Source organism: Hyperolius riggenbachi, chromosome 7 (assembly GCF_040937935.1).
Source record: "Hyperolius riggenbachi isolate aHypRig1 chromosome 7, aHypRig1.pri, whole genome shotgun sequence".
Classification (NCBI taxonomy): Eukaryota; Metazoa; Chordata; class Amphibia; order Anura; family Hyperoliidae; genus Hyperolius; species Hyperolius riggenbachi.
This window is the reverse complement of record NC_090652.1, coordinates 244202468-244224178: the sequence shown is the minus strand read 5'-3', so window position 1 is coordinate 244224178 and position 21711 is coordinate 244202468. Positions and strand designations below refer to the sequence as shown.

General features: G+C 45.0%; 1 protein-coding gene across 12 annotated transcripts in view; it reads right to left on the bottom strand.

The window, feature by feature from the left end:
- Positions 1 to 21711, bottom strand: part of PDE11A (phosphodiesterase 11A) — a 749805-nt gene that overhangs the window by 270703 nt on the left and 457391 nt on the right. For all 12 annotated transcript variants that reach the window (XR_011022809.1, XR_011022806.1, XR_011022807.1 and 9 more), the window contains one exon: positions 8710 to 8760. Coding sequence is in view for 1 of the 12 variants with exons in the window: in XM_068245440.1 (XP_068101541.1) it covers positions 8710 to 8760 (51 nt within the window). In the remaining 11 variants the exon portion in view is untranslated. The remainder of the gene's footprint in view (positions 1 to 8709; positions 8761 to 21711) is intronic.

Below are 21711 nucleotides of genomic sequence, written 5' to 3'. Positions count from 1 at the left end.
CTACACTTTGGAAGCTTGTAATTTGTAGACAGATAAAATTACTTGTGCACAAAAGCAAATATGATAACTGTATGAGTAATAAAATGTAGGAAAACACATTTTTATTGAATGTTATGTCAGAGATTCAGACCACTTTAATAACATTGAATAACAAAATGACTTGGATACCACTGATACATGTCAGGGCATATGTTTTCAAATAAAGATGGAATTCCACTTTAACCTCAGAAAGCGAACTTCAATTTAATGTGTTTCATTCATTCATGCAGTACATGGCCAGTATTCTTGCTAAGGATAAAACTGTATGTAAAGAAGAGACTCTATTCAAACCACAGGCATTCAGCTGCCCGCCCGTGCATGCATTTCTCAGCAGAGAGACGTCACTGAGCTATAGAGCTTCCTGAGCTCTAGAGGCGACTGACACTGCTTAATGAGCTCTTCCTCTGGGAACTTATTTCACCCACGCAGGCACACAGCCAATCTGACCAAGCAGTGAAGGTGAAAGCCTTAAACATTAATGAGCAGCATAAGACTAGAGAATAGCAGATATAAAATAAATGAACGGAAATCACATACTGTCCTCGTGGTACAAAACGCGGGGTTATTTTTAATACCGTATTTATTTGTTACTTCGTAACCCCTCTTAGCAGGCATAAATCATTAATTTTGCTCAGAAACTATTTATCCATTTATGAAATTGGGGGAAACCAAGCTCTCCTTAAAGAGGAACTCCCGTGAAAATAATGTAATAAAAAAGCGCTTTATTTTTTACAATAATTATGAATAAATGATTTTAGTCAGTGTTAGCTCATTGTAAAATCTTTCCTCTCGCTGATTCACATTCTGACATTTATCATATGGTGACATGTTTACTGCTGGCAGGTGATGTCACTGGAAGAAGATGCTGCTTGCTTTTTTGGCAGTTGGAAACAGCTGTTATTTCCCACAATGTAACAAAGCTCCCACAGTGTGATGTCAGGACCTCAGAGCTGTGAGGCATTGACATCACACTGTGGGAGGGGTTTCACCACAAAATTAGCCATACAGGGCCTCCTGATGATCTGTTTGAGAAAAGGAATAGATTTCTTATGGGAAAGGAGGTAAAAGCTACTGATTGGGATAAAGTTCAATTCTTGGTTACGGTTTCTCTTTAAAGCACACCTGAACTGAACAAAAAATATATGAGGTGGCCATACCCGATGCTTCTTCAGTGCCTCCATCTTGGAGCTTTTCCACCTAATCATTCCTCAAGGCGCATGCTCTGGCCACTCTGTAAGCCTCGGCAGGGAGTGTCCTGGGCATGTGTAGTTACATATGTTTCTAAATTGCTCATGCCCAGAACTTTCCTGTGTGCACAGTTGTTCAGGGACATAATCAAAGAGTGTGCAAGGAGAGAAAAGAGTATATGCCTTTGCTCCCATTGGGTTCAGGTGGAGCTTTAAATGGCGGGCATAGCTCCAAGACGGAGGGGAGATGGCAAAGCTGAGGGGGCCGCTGAGTGTATGGGGCACTGAAGAAGCCCCAGGTATAGCCACCTTGTATGTTGTTACTTCAGGTACTCTTTAAAGTTGCTGTATATTGAATGTGCTACATCTATATTTGTCTGCAGACAATTGTGATTTTCTAGACACAGGGCTGTTTATAGCCATTGTGGTTCCTTGTAACAACTGTCTCCCCTTTCCCCTCCTTGTACCCTTCTACTCACTAAAAAAGAAAAAAAAAACAATATTTAAAATGTCTAAAAATAGCCTTGAAGTGTACCTGAGATCAAAAGAAACACAAAAAATATACATACCCGGGCTTTTCTCCAACCCCCTTCAGGCTCATTAGTTCCTTGCTGTCCTCCGCTACCTCCTGCATCGTCCACAATCCCAGTAATTCAGCCAGTCGGGGACAATCAACGCAGACACAGTCCGCACACGCGCGTTCACATTGCCAGGGGCATTCTGCGCCTGCGCAGTAGTACTGTGCAGGCAAAGAATGCACCCGGCAACAGAAGCGCGATAGGGGCCGCGCATGTGAAGTTCCCCCTGACTGGCCGAATTACCGGGGCTAATTGCAGGTGATGCGCGTGGTTGAAGGGGACAGGGAGGGACCGTTGAGCCTAAAGGAGCTGGAGGAAGCCCCAGGTATGTATATTTTTTGTATTTCTTCTGATCTCAGGTTTACTTGAACAATAATTAAATCTACATGCTAAGCAAGCTCCCTTTGCTGATAGTCACCCACTATATGGCGCTTTAGTTTTAACTCCTTCCTAACTACCACTACTTTAATAATCCTAAACTTAAACTTTTTGCCTGCTGAACACATTTCTATTAGCTTGCATCGTACCTAGTTTACCTAGTTGTATGATTTCTGCATATAGCCTCCATCTCTGGTGATTTACTTTCCATCAAGAGGTGGTTTTAGTAGAATATATTCCCAACTGCTTCCCTCATCCCTCACATGCACATTCCTAGCATCAAAGTCATGGATGGGGGTCTGGCGGGCTTTGGTGTAAAAGTGGTGGCACTCTGTCCTCAACATTAAGGGTCCTCCAACCTTGGAAAACGGTATAAGCATACTCCCATCAGATGCACAATGCTGTAATTACCTAAAAGCAGCAATGTTTGTTCCTGTTGTCCCAGCTCCACCTTCTTCCCTATCTTGTCAGCATGACTATTTCTGATAGCCTTCCTATGGACCAACCTCATCTTGTCCACCATATTGCCAGGAGGCTGCTTGACCTGTCCGCCATATGTAATGAATGCTGCATCGCCCACCCTTCACCTGTCTACAGCAATGCTAATCTGCTTGCCTCCAAATTATTCCATACTCAATTCCATCAACCTAGCTACATAAACAGTGATGACAACAGTCAGCTTCGTACGACAACAAGTCCTTCATCAAGCATCAACAAATGATGAAAATAAGCAGATAAGTCTGGCAGTAAAAAAAGGGCCATGGTGGAACAACCACACAGGAGCGAAGCAGGTAAAAATGGAGCAGAGCCATGTCTATTAATTGGGGCCAAGCTATAGTCGGTTATGTAATAAGTGGCTGAAGCGGCGCATGCAGGTCTGGGAGGAAACGCTACTGCCCGGGGAGAAGATCACTGGAGCCGAATGCTGAGAGGAGGCACACAGCTGCTTGTCTCCCCGGAGCTCTTTTCTTGGGACTCGGGTATAGCAGAACGTCGGTAAATGTACTGATGTTCTACTATCGACATTACTCTGCACCTTATTTATCCGGTGGCATTTTAAAATGTACTCACACAGGAGAATGTGTCTCCAAATTTAGTGCTCTCAAATCACAAATGTGGGTGCCTACACTATACTTTTTCCTTTCCCAATCGACAACTATTTTCTGTTTTTGTCAGATCAAATCAAAAGACTTTTCACAAACACAACCATAAAATACCGAACGAGAGATCACTCTCAGAGGTAAAGCCAGCAGGGCAACCCTCTGATAATTTTCTTTTCAAATGGAGCAAATGAGCAAATTGTTGTCAGGCAGGAGGAGACAGAAGCATCACACAATTGAAATTTCAAGTTGTAATGATGATATTTATAATAGTATTAGGCTGTTGAATTTCAGCCTGGCCGCCCATAAGGCTTTATTAGTGTCTTATATCTGTGACCGGAGTTATACTTTTAAGTTCTCAGCATTGTTAGTTTTAGTTTCATAAAGTTTTGCTAACAGAAACCAGAAAAAAATATACAAAATATGCCTCAGTTTACCCTCACAGGGGCTATGCAGCGTTATAAACATATTTGATAGCAGAATAAACATGAGTCCTTTTAAATGCTTAGGAAATCATAACAGGAATCTAGTCCAGGGGTGTATTCAAGCAGTGTTAGTGTTCCCACCGGAGTTCCATACAATATCATATGTAGAAAGACAAGAAGTTTGCAATGAATCCTGCTATCATTATAATGTTGAGAAAGCGATCCATTTTCCTAGCGGATATTCACTGGGGTAATTTATCACATTGCAGGGTAAGAAAAAGGGTTTTTGACGTTCTTACTTTTCAAACTCAGAAAACCTCTAGTGTGCTAACTTACTTATCTTCTCCTAGGAACCTTAGTTTATGCTTGTTTTGCAAAGCTGAATTATCATATGTAAGGGCTAAGTTCACAGTGGTCAGCTGCATTGCAGAGGAATTCTGCATGTCAATTCACTGCCCAAACAATTCTATGGGCCTGTACACAGTACTGCTTTGTAACGAATTGCGTTATTCCAACTCGCCTCATGCAGGCTTTTAATTAAAGTCCATGCCCAGTCTCTATTGCATTTCACAGTCATTAGAACGCCTGTGTTATGCAACTGACCACTGTGAACCTAGCCTGAGAGTTGTCTATTTACAGATTCTGCAATGGGAATTAAAAAGTGCCTCTGAACCAGCCAAAAGCAACAGATAAGTAAATGCAATCTCAGACAGCTAAAACTGTACAATATTTCTATGAACGCTTGAAGGGGAAAGAGATATAGCAATCACAAGAGAAACCAGCTGAATTGTAATGCAGACGCAAAAGGTGCAGTGAGAAGCCTTTGGCTATATAGTACAGCCACAAATCGCTTAGCAGTACTTTACTGAAAAAACCTACCTACAGTATATACAGACAGTGAAAGACTCAGGGTCACCCATGTTTAAAATACTGCATTTATATAACTACCCCCCTCCTCCCCCATTCCTTTAGATTGTAAGCTCACAGGGCAGGGCTCTCTCGCCCGTTTTGTGTCCTGCAATCCTGTTATACATATTATTCCTCATGTTACATCTGTCACTGAAGTTATTAATTCAGTGTTTACCAGTTGTTGTTTTTTGTATGCATAATATTGTCTGAATTATTTTATGCCCTAACCCATGTTTGTTTTTCTTACTTTGTACAGTGCCACGGAATATGTTGCCACTTTATAAATCAATAATAGTAATGATAGTACGCTAGCGCATTCTAGTCCCACTTTTCAACCAACTTTAGTATACAGAGTATATGCCTTAAATGTGCCTGAGCACACACTTGGCTCTGCTACTGAATACAAACAGAAACTGTCTAAATGCTTCTGCATAAAAACAGAAGCTCACTGCGTAAGCTGATGGATTATACAACAATGTAAACACTTATCTGGTGACCAGTGGCGTAGCAATAGGGGATGCAGAGGGCATGACTGCATCAGGGCCACTAGACCAAAGGGGCCCATAAGGAGCTCCCCTTCAACTGCAGTAATAGATATTCATATGTGCCGGTAATGATCACAAAAAAGTGACCCAAAAAATCACCAGTGGGCCCAGTGCGGAATATATGTAGAGGACCCCATGTGAGTGGGGTTGGTCATAACAGATCATGGGTGGATCCAAAAATTACCAATAGCATAATAGTATGCATTCTGTAGGCACTGTAATGATGCAGCACATATTTTCTGCCTATTCATTATGTCTCATTCATGCCTGGGCCACAAGCAATTGTCACTGCTCCTCATGCAGCATTTGTCACACATGTCCCCCCCCCCCCTTCCCCCGCAAGTGTTATGGAGCTTATGCAGTTACTGCAGTAAATGTAACTAAAAATCCTTTTCTTTTTTTTTACACAAGTGTTTAAACAGTCAGTATTTTATTGCAGAGGCAGGTGTTTAGATAATATCTCTGTTTTTGAACAGCTGTGCTTAGACAGTCCCTGTCCCTGTTTAGGTGCAAAGGCAGTGGGTTAATTTCTATGCTTATCATAACGTAACATAGAAATGCCTGTCCCAGCATCTCCTGTCAGGTATATAATTGCCACATGGTGAATGGACAAGCCATTTTCACTTCAGCTCATACATAAACATAATGCTCACATTCTGATTATTACTAAAATTAGATGGACATGAAGTTAATCAGCACAAATAGGCAAGGTCACATTGGGCCATCCTTGTCACTCAATCCCCACGGCCCGAGCCTTGTAACAAATTAAAACTCTAATTTGCTGTCTTAATCTTTGTGACCAAGGACGGGTGGAGATGAACCAGCTGACATTGTGTACAATGAGTTCTGTCTGTTTTTTTTATATGCACAAAATTAAACATAAAGGTAAATATAAACAGACAAGTCCGAACAACTGTATGCTTGTCGGATTAGTGTGGCTCTGTAAAATGTATTAGCTACAGGCTCACTATACACCAGGGGTTCTGCTACAGGCTCACTATACACCTTGCTTTCAGGGGCATACAGAGATGATTCGCATTTTCTGAAGTGATGCATCATGGGAAAGCACATAAAACATCACCACAGAAAACAGCGACCTTAAAGTAAAAATAGGAGATTGCATACCTAGAAAGATTGCATTCATTAAGATCATACAACCTAGTGGTGGAATAGATAGATTCCTGAGATAATAAACCACCATCCTGCACAATACTCATCAAATTCTGACATACCCCTAGAGGATTCACAGCTCTTACCGAAAACTTTTGGATCCCTATACACCTCAAAAGAACGTATGCCTCACTCACTGGCTACAGTCTATTCCATATTGGTTAACTCCTTCAGCAACACTCATATCTCCAACCTGCTGAATAAGTGGCACTTGGACCTAGGCAAGACTTTTGAACGGGAACTTTAGGAGAAATCATTTGAACTATCCCACAAAATGTTCCCTTCTATATCTGCCCAGGAGATGGTACCGGATGGTACAGGCACTCTCAAAGACAACATAAAATCAACCCCCAGATATCTAATACATGTTGGAAATGTGAGGTGGAAGAGGGCAGCTTTATCCATATATGGTGGTCACATGTGAAAATTAGGCCATTTATGGAAACAAAATTTAAAATTCCCACACAACTTTTATGTTACTCCACTTGAAAGCTCCCCTGAAAGACATCTTCTCTCAGTTATCTCTGGCTCCATATCAAAACCTAAAAAAAAAAAAATCAATTTTTTGCTATATATTGATAAGAGCTAGACTCCTAATAGCCAGGAACTGGAGGTCTACAAAAAGTCCCATCTTTAAAGCGGAATATAACCCTGCATTTCAACTTTGCTCTAAAACATTATTTACAGTATATTATATGCAACCAGCATTTTTTTTTACTAGACCAGCATTGGAAGGGTTACACACAGCAAATTCCTGGAGATTTCTGCAGACGCATCCGAAGCTGACATAGATACATTTTGTTTACATAAATGTATCTAAGTGTTGAATGTGACTCACTCTTTCTCACTGAGAAGGAGCTGGAGGACAGCCAAAGAGTGTGTAACATTTCTCAATAGATACATTTAACTAAATAGAATGTAACAATCTGAACTTCTGCATATCTCTCCACGGAACTTTAAACCTCTGTGTTTAACCCTTCCAATGCTGGTCTAGTAAAAAAAAATGCTTTTTGCATATAATATGCTGTAAATAATGTTTTAGAGCAAAGTTGAAATGCAGGGTTCTATTCCGCTTTAATGAAGCTGATACAACAGGGAAACTTATACATAAGAATAAACAAGCTCACACTATCTGCACAAAACACACAAGACAAATTTGTACAGAGATGAGCAGCTTGGGTTGACTTCAGAGACTCCCAAAATTGCACAGATATGTTATAAAAATGTTCCAACTCGCCATGATAACGTAAGTAACCGCACTACCACTATTGTCAACCCCAGCATATGAAGTAGAAACCGGCATATTAATCTGTGCTCCCGTGCTCTTTATGATTAGTCCCATTCCAAATCAGCCACTCTAAACATATCAGAATGTTACAAATTTCACACTAACCAGATGACACCCCACCTACAACGTCACATAATACTATAGCATAGCATCTATATGTACCATAGTGCCTTGTTGTTAATAATCACTACAAATGTACTGTATAATACATGCCTAATGCCTAATGATGTTTTCCCCTTTCTTCCCCCCACCCTACTCTCCTTCTTGCCCCTCCGCCTTCCTCTCCCTTCCTTCCAGTTTACTGCATGTTAATATTTGTGTAACAATATATGCATATATTTATGCGATATATGAAAGATTTGGTGTAGACACAATGTTTATATTTGCACTACAAATTGTGATCTGGTATGGCACTTTTTTCTTACGTCTGTATATTTTAAAAACTTTCAATAAACTTTGACTGTTAACCATCAGTGGTCTCTGGCCCCTTAAGTAACAGAGACAGCTGGCACTAAATACCAGGGCTCGCCGACATCACGCCGCACAGGTCCACCGCTACCGCCATTCACGCTGGACACCTGTTGCCTCAGCTCACCCACTCTGCCATGTCTATGGTGGCAGAGCTCTGTGAGCCGGTCAGGAGCTGATTTCATTGACCCTGTGATCAATGTGAGCTAATGACATTGGCTCACAGTGATGACGGAGCCAGGAGCCACTGAAATCGGCTCCTGACCATCTTATAGAGCTCACACCAATGCCAAGGTTGAGTGAGCTGCGGCGGGGGCAGAGCAGCGCAATCGGCAGTAGAGGTGGAAACGCGATGCGAGTTGCCAAAAACTACGTCATGTCAGAAGTAAGCAGCCACAAATAGGACACAGATTTCAACCAATGCGGTCTGGAACTAGTTAAAAAGAAAAAAAAATTATATATATATATATATATATATATATATATATATATATATATATATATATATATATATATATATATATATATATATATATATATATATATATATATATATATATATATATATATATTTTTTGTTTTTGTTTTTGTTTTTTTGTTTTACTTGTTTATAACACCTTACCTTAAATTTATCCACTTCAGCTTTAGTACAAGTTGCATGGTAGGACAGGACCTGTAAGAGGAAAATAATATTTCTGTTCATGTTGGTTTTAGGATTCCTTTTTGCCAAACAGTGCATCCAACTGTTCTGATCTGATTCTGTCACTATTGAAAGCACATTATCTGACTTAACTGCAGTAAATTAAATGCTGAATAGCAATGCATTACTGCAAAATTAACATTACGGTATTACATAACTTCAATACGGCAGTAGTAAAGCAACACATTCTTCTTACAAAATTATCAGGAGGAGCACCATAAAACAAGTGTTTATTTATTAAGTGTTTCTAATAAAAAAAAGAAATAGGTACTTGAATATTACCCCATCTACTAATTTTGACTGCTCATTATTTAAAATATTTTTACTCCCTTTGGAAAGCTACATATTGTTGGAAAGTCAAGAATGGCTTAGATGTGCACTATGCCCTGTGTTATTCCTGAGTTATGTGGTGTTGAAAGAGGGGTGTCCACTGCACCTGACTGCCAGCAGCACTAACCTGGCAACTCAAGTTGCCCAAAGCCCAGTGAGCGAAGCGAGTGGGGGAGGGTCCTGGTGTGCAATGCCCACTATTCAAGTGTAAGAGTGAGAATAAAAAGACATCGGAGAGAGCGTGCAAAGCAAGGTTCGAGCCCGCAGCCATGCGAGCGAAGGCAAGGCGGAGGCCGCCGCCCAGCGAGCGAAGCAAGGTACAAGCCCGCAACCCAGCGAGCGAAGCAAGGGCCGAGCCCGCAGCCCAGTAAGCAAAGCAAGGGCTGAGCCTGCAGCTCAGTGTGCAAACCAGGGACCGAACCCGCAGCCTAGCGAGCGAAGTAAAGACTGAGCCCGCAGCCCAGCGATCGAAGTAAAGACCGAGCCCGCAGCCCATCGAGAGAAGCAAGCTCAGAGCCCGCAGCCCACCAAGCAAAGCAAGGGCCGAGCCCGAAGCCCAGCGAGTGAAGCAAGGACCGAGCCCATAGCCCAGCAAGCAAAGTAAGAGCCAAGCCCACAGCCCAGCGAGCGAAGCAAAGACCGAGCCCACAGCCCAGTGAGAGAAGCAAGGGCCGATCCCACAGCCCAGTGAGCAAAGCAAGGGCCAAGCCTGCAGCTCAGTGAGCAAAGCAAGGACCGAGCCCGCAGCCTAGCGAGCGAAGTAAAGACCGAGCCCGCAGCCCAGCAAGCAAAGTAAAGACCGAGCCCGCAGCCCAGCGATAGAAGCAAGGTCCAAGCCCGCAGCCAGCGAGCGAAGCAAGAACCAAGCCCACAGCCCAGCAAGCAAAGCAAGGGCTGAGCCCGCAGCCCAGCGAGCAAACCCACAGCCCAGCGAGAGAAGCAAGGTCCGAGCCCGCAGCCCAGCGAGAGAAGCAAAGTCCAAGCCTGCAGCCCAGCAAGAGAAGCAAGGGCCAAGCTCGCAGCCCAGCGAGCGAAGCAAGGGCTGAGCCAGCAGCCCAGCGAGCAAAGCAAGACCGAGCCCGCAGCCCAGCGAGAGAAGTGAGGAGGAAAGGGGACAATGATTCCCGTAAAGTGGGGAATATCACTTTAAAAGTGGGGAATATCACTTTAAAAGTGATATTCCCCACCTAACCCAGGAATGGCAATTTACATCAACGCAGTCCTTAGTGCAAATGAAAGCCAAGACTCAGATTTCCAACGATATGTCGATTTGCGAAGGGGAGCACATATCATTCAACCACTTATTGACAACCAGACTTACAAAAACAACCTGGAGCCGTTAAAAGGCTCTAGCAGTCAAACAGTGCTGCTGCCGCTGTGCGCGTGCGTCCCCGTGCGTGTGCACGTGAGAAACACCATAGAAAAAATACACCTTTATTTCCAAATAATATATTGTCACCATACTTTGTACTAGGGACATAATTAAAATGTTGTGATAACCAGGACAAATAGGCAGATAAAATGTGTGGGTTTTATGTACAGTAGCAGTGTTTATATTAAAACTATAGGGGATGATTTTTTTTCCTTGTTTTTCCCTTTAAAATGCATAGAAAATAAAGTAATTACTGAAAACAAATATCCACCCCAAAAAGCCTAATTGGTGGTGAAAAAAACAAGATATAGATCATTTCATTGTGATTAGTAGTGATTAAGCTATTGGCAAATGAAAGGGATGAGCACTGAAAGGTGAAAATCGCTCTTGTCCGTTAGGGCAAAAACCGTTTTGGGGTGAAGTGGTTAAATGGCAGGCAGTCAAATTTGGTAGATGGGCTAATAAGTAAGTACCAAAATATGCATTTTTAAATGTTTATTTTTCAATTTGAAATGCAACAAATAAGGACTTGTGTCAATATGCAGGAAAGGCCTTTCAAAATGTCTAAATGTCCTGTGGTTACGCATGGATGCAAATATTACCCAGGTGTACATACTGTATACATGCATTGGTAGTGTACTGTGCTTTGAGCTTTACACCCTGTCATATCTAGTTTTAGATCATTATTGCAGTGACAGTGGGAAATACTGCCTTTCCTTGAAATGTGAGTTCAAGCTGTGATGATAAAAGATCAGATGACTAGCACCTTGGTGCTGCATGTCTTTCCTTTATATACCTCTCTAATGGCCATTTAGATGTGTAACATCTGGCCAGAACCCGCCTCGATCCTCTCTAATCAAGCCATTAGGATAAAGAATGAAGGGATCAGATCACATTCCTTGAAAACCTTTTTTATAATGATAACCTGTCATCTGTTTAAAAACACGCTGAAAGAAGTTTAAAGTCACTTTGTAAAATCTAGATAATTGCTTCCTTTGCAGTGTACCGGCTCTGCAAACTCTGACCAGCACTAGGAATTATGTCAATTTAGTGGTTCCCTAGAGCAAATGGTTGCAGGCATTCATATGACATCATTTGGGTGCTGAACGAGTAAGCACCTCATATTAGTCAGACTTTCGGTACTGTATTGTGAGGAAGCGTGGAAGAGCCGCCGCCATGAGCCAGCGGTCGGCGGCTCTTCCCGCGTGCAGTGCCCGCTCACACGGGGAGGCAGCCGCCTCCTCCCAGCGTGAGGCGGCTGTCCCCGTGGAGAGGCGGACGGAACGCGAAGAAGCCGCCGCGTTAGACGCGGCGGCTGGTGCACATCTCTCCGCTGCACCACAGAGCAGGGCTGGGACTCGTAGTCCCTCAGTGTTTAGAGTGACGCGCGCGCGCGCACTCAAGGAAGATTTATGATAGTCTGAGGGGAGTCAGCTGACCAGGCTGGTCAGCTGACCCTGATTCCGCTCCCCATTGGTCCAGCAATCAGGGAGGTGCTGGGGGTCACGATTGAGTATATATACTGCCGGCAGTTCACTTCTCTGGTGTCTGGCGTTGCGTTCACATACGTGGGAGCACCCAGATCCGTTAGTCAGATCCGTTAGTGTGCCGGGACCAGCTGGAGCTGTAATCCTACACTAAAGCTAGATTTGTTGATAGCTTAAAGTACTAGTTTGATTGTGATTATTTGTTATGACTTCTGGCCTGCCTTGACTACTCTTCTGAACTTTGATCTTGTACCTCGTTATTTCTGATACACCGTTGCCGAACCCCGGCTCGCTCCTAGACTCTGTTTCTGCCTCCTGATTCTGTACCCCGATATATCTGATACCCCGTTGCTGAACCCTGCCTGTACTTTGACTCCGTCTCTGCCTCTCGATCTTGTACTTTATCTGTCTGTGTGTGTACGACCTGGCTTGTCCGACCTCGAGAACCGACCTCATCATTGGAGGAGGTTCTTCGTTCTGTTGGTAACCCTTCCGCCTGAGGGTGACTTTCAGAAGATACTTCCTGCTTGCAGTCTGACTCCTCCCGTCTTGGAGAGCTCAGGGTTGCGGAAGTAATCTGTACAGTACGTCTTACTGTACTGAGGCCTAGTCCTCTAAGTTTTACTGTTACACCTAAACACTACACTCTACTCCGGTGAACAGAGGTTAGCTGGTATATTGGATTATCGGTGATACTGCAGATCACATATAATCTGGTATACGTCTGTATTCCCCGTGACGCTGCAGGTCACCGGTAATCAGATCTCTCTGTGCTTCACCGAGCGTTACAGAACGCCAGACCAAAAATACTGATGGAACGCACTGATCCTCTGACTGCGCTTGCCACTTCGGTGGATAGCATTCATCAAGCATTAGGCCAGCACAAAGCCTTAATTGATGCTTTATCAGGCTCTGTGAGAACCCTCCAGACATCAGTTGATTCAGTGCGATCCCCTCCTAGTGACGACATCCGCATGCCTGTCCCTGATAAATTTTCCGGCCACAAGTCTGACTTCCGGAATTTCAGGAGTAGAGTGTTGTCATATTTTGAATTAAGGCCCCGATCCTCGGGGACTGAGACCCAACGGGTCATTTTCATTAAAACTTTGTTGACTGGAGACTCCCAGTCATGGGCTTACAACCTGCCCACTACCGATATTGCTTTGACCTCAGTGGAGGAATTTTTTAAGGCCATGGCCATAATCTACGACGACCCTGACCTTGCCGCATCCTCAGAGCGGAAGCTCAAACTCTTACGGCAAGGCAGAGGGTCAGTCGAGGATTATGCGGCAGAGTTCCGTAGGTGGTCAGTCACCTCAAGATTTGATAATTTTGCCCTCATGGACTACTTCCTGTCTGGGTTGTCGGAAGAGGTTTCCGATCTAATGTTGACGGTACCCGAGCCCAAGACAGTTGATGAGGCCATATCATCGGCCATTCGAGTGGACCGCAGGTTGCGCCATCAGAGGCAGGCTAGAGGCAGTCACCGTGTCAGGGTGACATCGTACGCGGCACCGTCCGCTACACCTCTAGTAACACCTTCTCCGCCTGTCTCACCCTCCCCGGCTTTACCGCCGCCCGAACCAATGCAGATTGGTCGGTCGAGACTGACCCAGGTGGAGCGAAGGCGGAGAATGACAGAACAGCTGTGCCTGTACTGTGCAGCAGCAGGGCATAGGGTACGAAACTGCCCTAACAGGTCGGGAAACGAGTTTGCCTAGGAGTAGTGGGGGGTGACACCCTAGGTACACAAATTGCACCCCTTAAGGAAAAGAAATTTTTGCTCCCTTGTACGGTTACATGGGAAAATAAGTCTATGGCCACTGAGGCATTTATTGACTCAGGCTCAGCGGCCAATTTTATGAATTTTGAGTTCGCACAAGAGTTGGGTATTCCCCTCACTCCTGTGAGTCCCCCCATTCAGGTCACGGCAGTAGACGATTCCCCGCTACAACGGAATCATGCACTGTCTCAGACTCCGGAGGTGAAGGTCACCATCGGGGTACTACATGGGGAACAATTATCATTTTTTGTATTGCACATGTCAACCTCCACTATCATCCTAGGCATGCCATGGTTGCAACTCCACTCACCTCAAATAGACTGGGCCACAGGTCAGCTAACCACTTGGTCACCTCGTTGTTTTCAACAGTGTTTGGGAAAATTGACCCTGGGACAAACCAAAGTTCAGGTAGAAGGGGTACCCGACCAGTACTCCGAGTATTCCGACGTGTTCTGTCCCAAAGCAGCAGACAAGTTGCCCCCACATCGCCCTTTCGATTGTCCCATTGACCTCCGTTCGGGATGTGTACCTCCCCGGGGTCATTTGTACAATCTGTCGGGACCCGAAAAGGTAGCCATGCAGGATTATATCCATGAAAACTTGGCCAAAGGTTTCATTCGGCCGTCCCGGTCACCTGCTGGAGCTGGTTTCTTTTTTGTTAAGAAAAAAGACGGAGGCCTGCGACCCTGCATCGATTATCGCGGCCTTAACAAGATTACAGTCAAAAATCGCTATCCCTTGCCACTGATAGACGATTTATTCACACAAATTACAGACGCTAAAATCTTTTCTAAATTAGATTTGCGGGGCGCGTATAACCTGATACGCATAAGAAAGGGCGATGAGTGGAAGACGGCCTTTAATACACCAGACGGGCATTATGAGTACCTGGTGATGCCCTTCGGGCTGTGTAATGCCCCGGCCGTCTTTCAGGAACTCATTAACGAGGTATTCAGAGAGGTGTTGGGGAAGTTTGTTTTGGTCTATCTTGATGATATTCTCATCTTCTCCAACAACCTCTCTGAACATAGAGACCATGTGAGGTTTGTTTTGAATCTGTTAAGGCAGAACTCTTTATATGCAAAACTTGAAAAATGCATCTTTGAAGTAACATCTGTCGCCTTCTTGGGGTATATAATTTCCACCACAGGCCTGTCGATGGATCCTGCCAAGGTCTCGGCTGTGCTGGAGTGGCCACAGCCGGTGGGGTTGAAATCTCTTCAGCGCTTTCTTGGCTTTGCCAATTATTATAGACGATTTATAAAGGGGTACTCCACGGTCATTTCTCCCCTTACGAGTCTCACCAAGAAAGGGGCAGATACAACTCACTGGTCTCCTGAGGCTTTACATGCTTTTTCCACTCTGAAGGGCCTATTCTGTTCAGCACCCATCCTCAGACATGTGGATACATCCTTCCCGTTCATTGTGGAGGTGGATGCTTCGGAGGTAGGGGTGGGGGCTGTGCTGTCTCAGCGGTCAGGCTTGCAGGGTAGAATGCACCCATGCGCTTACTTCTCTCGCAGGTTTTCCCCTGCAGAGAGGAATTATGATATTGGTAATAGGGAGCTCCTAGCCATCAAATTAGCTTTCGAGGAATGGCGACACTGGTTAGAAGGAGCTGAGCATACCATCACGGTTTACACCGATCATAAGAACTTAGAATACATCGAGGGGGCTAAGAGATTGAGCCCTCGTCAGGCTCGATGGTCGCTATTCTTCTCCAGGTTCACGTTTATCATTACATACACCCCGGGAAGCAAGAATGTTAAGGCAGATGCCTTGTCCAGATGCTTTGAGTCAGAGACAGCACAGCCCTCCGTTCCAGAGACCATTATTCCTCAGAGGTTGATACTGGCAGCCACTGGAACCTGGGAGGATTGGGCGGAGACGCTGATTCCCTTTCAACAGGACATCCCGGAAGGGAAGCCCGCAGGGGTTCTGTTCGTTCCTCTGCCGTTTCGCCTTCAGGTTCTAGAGATGTTCCATACACATAAGAATGCGGGACATCCTGGGGCATCCAGAACACAGGATTTAGTAGCCAGATGCGCCTGGTGGCCTTCCTTGGCAGCAGATTGCAAGGAATATGTGAAGGAGTGTGTGACATGTGCCAGGAGTAAACCCTCCCGACTGGCACCTGTCGGTACCTTGCAGTCATTGCCCACCCCGACTGAACCGTGGACCCACCTGTCCATGGATTTTGTGGGCGAGCTTCCCAGATCTGAGGGGATGACGGTCATTTGGGTCGTGGTCGACCGATTTAGCAAGATGGCCCATTTTGTACCTTTGAAAGGACTCCCCTCCGCTCGAGAACTGGCCGAGTTGTTTATCACGCATGTTTTTCGTTTGCACGGTATTCCCGAAGACATAGTCTCAGACAGGGGAGTCCAATTCGTCTCACGTTTTTGGAAAGCTTTTTGCCAGCTCATGGACATAAAATTGTCTTTCTCGTCTGGCTATCACCCACAGACCAACGGCCAGACTGAGAGAATAAATCAATCGTTAGAACAGTTCTTAAGGTGTTATGTAGCTGAAGCACAGGACGATTGGGTCAGATTTCTGCCGTTTGCAGAATTTGCCCAAAATAATTTAAAAAACTCGTCCTCCGGTTTTTCTCCTTTTCAAGTAGTGACGGGAAGATCACCCAAATTTTCCCCATTGCCTATAGCTTCCACTCCATTCCCAGCCCTGGAGGTCTGGCAAAGGTCATTCAAGGACCTGTGGGGGACAGTAAGAAATAACCTGGAGAAGGCTTTTTTGAGTCAGAAGGGTCAAGCCGACAAGAGACGGTCGGTGGAGTGGAGATTCCGACCAGGAGACCCGGTCTGGGTGTCCACACGTCACTTGGCCCTAAAACAACCTTCTAGTAAGCTTGGTCCCAGGTTTGTGGGTCCATTCCCAATAACCAAAAAGATCAACAATGTCACTTATACTGTCGAACTTCCCACTAGCATGCGGGGGGTAAGGTCTTTCCATGTTTCCCTTCTTAAACCAGCGGTCCAGGTGGGTCCCACTCCTCCCCCTCCTGTGTTGGTAGATGCCCAACCTGAATACGAGGTGGAGAAGATAATTGATTCACGTACTGTACAGAACTCGGTACAGTATCTCGTACACTGGAAAGGGTATGGCATTGAGGAGAGGCAATGGGTACCTGGGAACCGCATGCATGCGGACGAGTTAAGGAGGGAGTTTCATGCCTTACATCCCGAGAAACCTGGTGGGAGCTGTCCGGAGTCCACTCCTTGGGGGGGGGGTACTGTGAGGAAGCGTGGAAGAGCCGCCGCCATGAGCCAGCGGTCGGCGGCTCTTCCCGCGTGCAGTGCCCGCTCACACGGGGAGGCAGCCGCCTCCTCCCAGCGTGAGGCGGCTGTCCCCGTGGAGAGGCGGACGGAACGCGAAGAAGCCGCCGCGTTAGACGCGGCGGCTGGTGCACATCTCTCCGCTGCACCACAGAGCAGGGCTGGGACTCGTAGTCCCTCAGTGTTTAGAGTGACGCGCGCGCGCGCACTCAAGGAAGATTTATGATAGTCTGAGGGGAGTCAGCTGACCAGGCTGGTCAGCTGACCCTGATTCCGCTCCCCATTGGTCCAGCAATCAGGGAGGTGCTGGGGGTCACGATTGAGTATATATACTGCCGGCAGTTCACTTCTCTGGTGTCTGGCGTTGCGTTCACATACGTGGGAGCACCCAGATCCGTTAGTCAGATCCGTTAGTGTGCCGGGACCAGCTGGAGCTGTAATCCTACACTAAAGCTAGATTTGTTGATAGCTTAAAGTACTAGTTTGATTGTGATTATTTGTTATGACTTCTGGCCTGCCTTGACTACTCTTCTGAACTTTGATCTTGTACCTCGTTATTTCTGATACACCGTTGCCGAACCCCGGCTCGCTCCTAGACTCTGTTTCTGCCTCCTGATTCTGTACCCCGATATATCTGATACCCCGTTGCTGAACCCTGCCTGTACTTTGACTCCGTCTCTGCCTCTCGATCTTGTACTTTATCTGTCTGTGTGTGTACGACCTGGCTTGTCCGACCTCGAGAACCGACCTCATCATTGGAGGAGGTTCTTCGTTCTGTTGGTAACCCTTCCGCCTGAGGGTGACTTTCAGAAGATACTTCCTGCTTGCAGTCTGACTCCTCCCGTCTTGGAGAGCTCAGGGTTGCGGAAGTAATCTGTACAGTACGTCTTACTGTACTGAGGCCTAGTCCTCTAAGTGTTACTGTTACACCTAAACACTACACTCTACTCCGGTGAACAGAGGTTAGCTGGTATATTGGATTATCGGTGATACTGCAGATCACATATAATCTGGTATACGTCTGTATTCCCCGTGACGCTGCAGGTCACCGGTAATCAGATCTCTCTGTGCTTCACCGAGCGTTACATGTATAATAAAAGCGACAATGAGTAGAGGACGCAGGCTTGTTTATTTTATGTACTGTCTTAAGAAAGCTTGGGCAATGAAATGATGTAATGATGTTGATAAATGACATAATCACGGGCTATCTACATTGATCATTGAAGGCCTGATTTACAGTACTTTTGCTGTGTAAGCAGCAAGGATGAACCTCAATAATTACAATAAACATTTCTGATTGCGTATTAACTGAATCAAGAAAGGATGTTAGCGTGCCATGTGTAGTCCATGCTACGGTCAGATGATATGGTCATCACTATACGTGGATCCTGGCCTAGTCTATGGAGCTTTATTCCCCTGGTGATAGATGTGGTGATAGCCAGCAAATTACAGGCAATGCTGCTTTTTAAACACATTTTATCAGTAAAAATGTACCTTAAACTTCACTGCAACGTCACAGCAATATATTAATATATAAACTTGTGCTTGTGCACAGAGAAAACAGCTGTGCAGTAGCGGCTTTGTGCTACTGCACAAGCCTGGGTGGTATTTGCACCTGCGCAGTGTGACTGCATTCGTACACGGATGGGAGTGTGGTCACGGGAACATACTCAACAAGAGTTATTGAATATGTTCAGAGTGCCCAAGCGTCGGATCTGCAAGTTCAAAGAGGATGGGGGAAGCCTCCGGACTATCTAACTACTGAGGTGGGTATTCATTTTCTTTTTTACTTCAGGTACACTTTTCAAATGCAGCCTGAGATCGGGGTATCATTATTTATTTTGCACCCATTATAAGATACTGGCACCCCTACTACCACCCCTGTATATATGCAATTAGCTACAAGGGCTTGTTCACACTGCAGGCGTTTTCGGCTTTTTTTCGCCCGCGTGCGGTTTTTAAAAATGCCCCCCGACCGCATGGACAATGAATGTCTATGAGAAGGTTCATATCAGTGTGGGTCGTGCGCTGTGCGGCTAGCAAATCGGTGCGTGGACCATTTCTGAGGCGATTCCGCCTCAATGGAAAGTACACTGGGGTGCGAAAGTTTGGGCAACCTTGTTAATAGTCATGATTTTCCTGTATAAATCGTTGGTTGTTACGATAAAAAATGTCAGTTAAATATATCATATAGGAGACACACACAGTGATATTTGAGAAGTGAAATTAAGTTTATTGGATTTACAGAAAGTGCGCATAATTGTTTAAACAAAATTAGGCAGGTGCATAAATTTGGGCACTGTTGTCATTTTATTGATTCCAAAACCTTTAGAACTAATTATTGGGACTCAAATTGGCTTTGCTTTTGGTGTATATGCAGAGCTTCTGTTTGGGTTCAAGGTGCGTTTGCAGTTTCTGGGGGGCTCAGTGCACCTCTGATTGGAGGCCATTCGGAGGCGGCCTGGTGATGCGCTGATCCACCTTTTGCACATTTTATTTATTCTTTTCCGGGTCAAAGAGTTTACTTCCTGACTTGCGTCAGGGAGGGAATTACAAAACCGCTTGGAAAAAACGCTTAGAAAACTGCTAAGTACAAAAACGAATCGCCACCCAAGCACTGGGAATCAGAAAAGAAGACGCCTTAAAAACAGCCTAACACGGACGGACACACAAGCCAAACGCAATGCGAACAAGGCCTTACTTTGTGCTTATACTAAACCAGTTACCATAGTGTTGAGCCTCATACACAGGCTTGACTAAACTCCGCTGAAGCAGCTGATAACAAATGTCCTTAGCTGATAATCAGGCATGTGTACAGATCAACTCACCTCCAGCGACACTATCCGTTTTTTACATTTTGTAATTTAGAACAAAAGTAAAAATGGTAATTCAGTTCCACTACATAAATATTGATAACAGCCTACCTGAAGTGACATGTGACATGATGAGATAAACATGTGTATGTACAGTCTCAACCCTACATAGAACTAAGCTGTGTTCTTTTTAAATTTTTCTCATTGTAAGGGTTAAAAAAATCTTAGCTGACAGTTTCTTTGCAGTCAGACTGTAGAATAATGACTAATTACCGGTCATAAAACTCTTGCATGGCACAATAACAGTTCTAAAGTCCTTGACACACTGTTGCTGAGCGGATTCTATAATGTTTTTTGTTTTTTTTTATTATTCATCTGGATCAATTGGGATAATGTGAGAAATGTACCTAATTTTTACTTGTTTATTTTTTAGGGAGTTTTTGTTTTTTCTCCTGGTTTGGATTTGATGGGTGGATGTCTTTTTTTTTCAACCAAATTATGTTACGCTATAGAGCTTGGGCACCAGAAAAAATGCATGCTACGCCAGCGCGGTGGCATAGTGGTTAGCGCTCTCGCCTTGCATTGCTGGGTTTCCAGTTCAAATCCCAGCCGGGTCAACATCTGCAAGGAGTTTGTATGTTCTCCCCGTGTCTGTGTGGGTTTCCTCAGGGCACTCTGATTTCCTCCCACATCCCAAAAACATACAGATAAGTTATTTGGCTCCCCCGTAACAATTGGCCCTGGACTACGATACATACATTACACAATACATACATAGACATACTGTATGACTATGGTAGGGACTAGATTGTGAGCTCCTTTGAGGGACAGTTAGTGACAAGACTATATATACTCTGTACAGCGCTGCGGAAGATGTCGGAGCTATATAAATACGAAATAATAATAATTTTCCTGTAGGATTGTGCGCGTACTCCCCCAGACATACTGCAGCTGCACCAACCCCGCTGACCACTGCATTATACTGGGTGCTTTTTATGACGAACGGAGACAGATGACAGGCCAAGGGAGGTGCGATAAGCTTATGTGCAGATCCCACCCCCACACACATGGCATCAATTACTAAATTTATTAAAGAGAACCTGTAACAAAAAAAACCCTTGGGGAATAATTACCTCGGGAGGGGGAAGCCTCAGGGTCCCAATGAGGCTTCCTCGACCTCTGAAGATTGGAAAAATCCGGCGCTGACTCCACCAAAACTTCCCCCGACAAGCGGTGATATATTTACCTCTCCACGAGCCTTCGCAGGCGCTTTAGCGGCTCTTCATTCGGGCTAGGTGCAAATATCTGAGCCCAATCGTATACTCTCTAGTGCACAGGCTTGAAGGACTTGCGCCTGCGCAGTAGAGAGGATACGATCGGGTTCGGCTATTTCTGACTTACGTGAACGAAAAGCCTCTAGTCCGTCTACGCAGGATCGCGGTAGGTCAATATTTACGTTGCCGCACTTCGGGGGGTTCACTTGAACGGTGGGATGGAGGACGACGGGGAAGCCGCGTTAGGAGGAGCCGCTAGAGGCTTCCCCCTCCCGAGGTAAGTATCCCCCAGAGGGTTTTTTTTTCTGCTACAGATTCTCTTTAAGGGCTAAGGTATCCTTAAATTATTTACACTTACAAATGGACTGGATTGAACCCTGAACTGGAATAGCATTAGTAACTGACACCTACTGAAACCAAAATTGTTTGGTTTTAAACAATATCAGCTATGGAAGTTTACAATACTCTCTTTAGCCAGCTGTCCTACTCAGGAGGAGATGCGAGTCTGCCAGATATTGGTTATTATTGAACACTATAGTAGAATACAGCCTTGGTCTGTGATTTTGCAA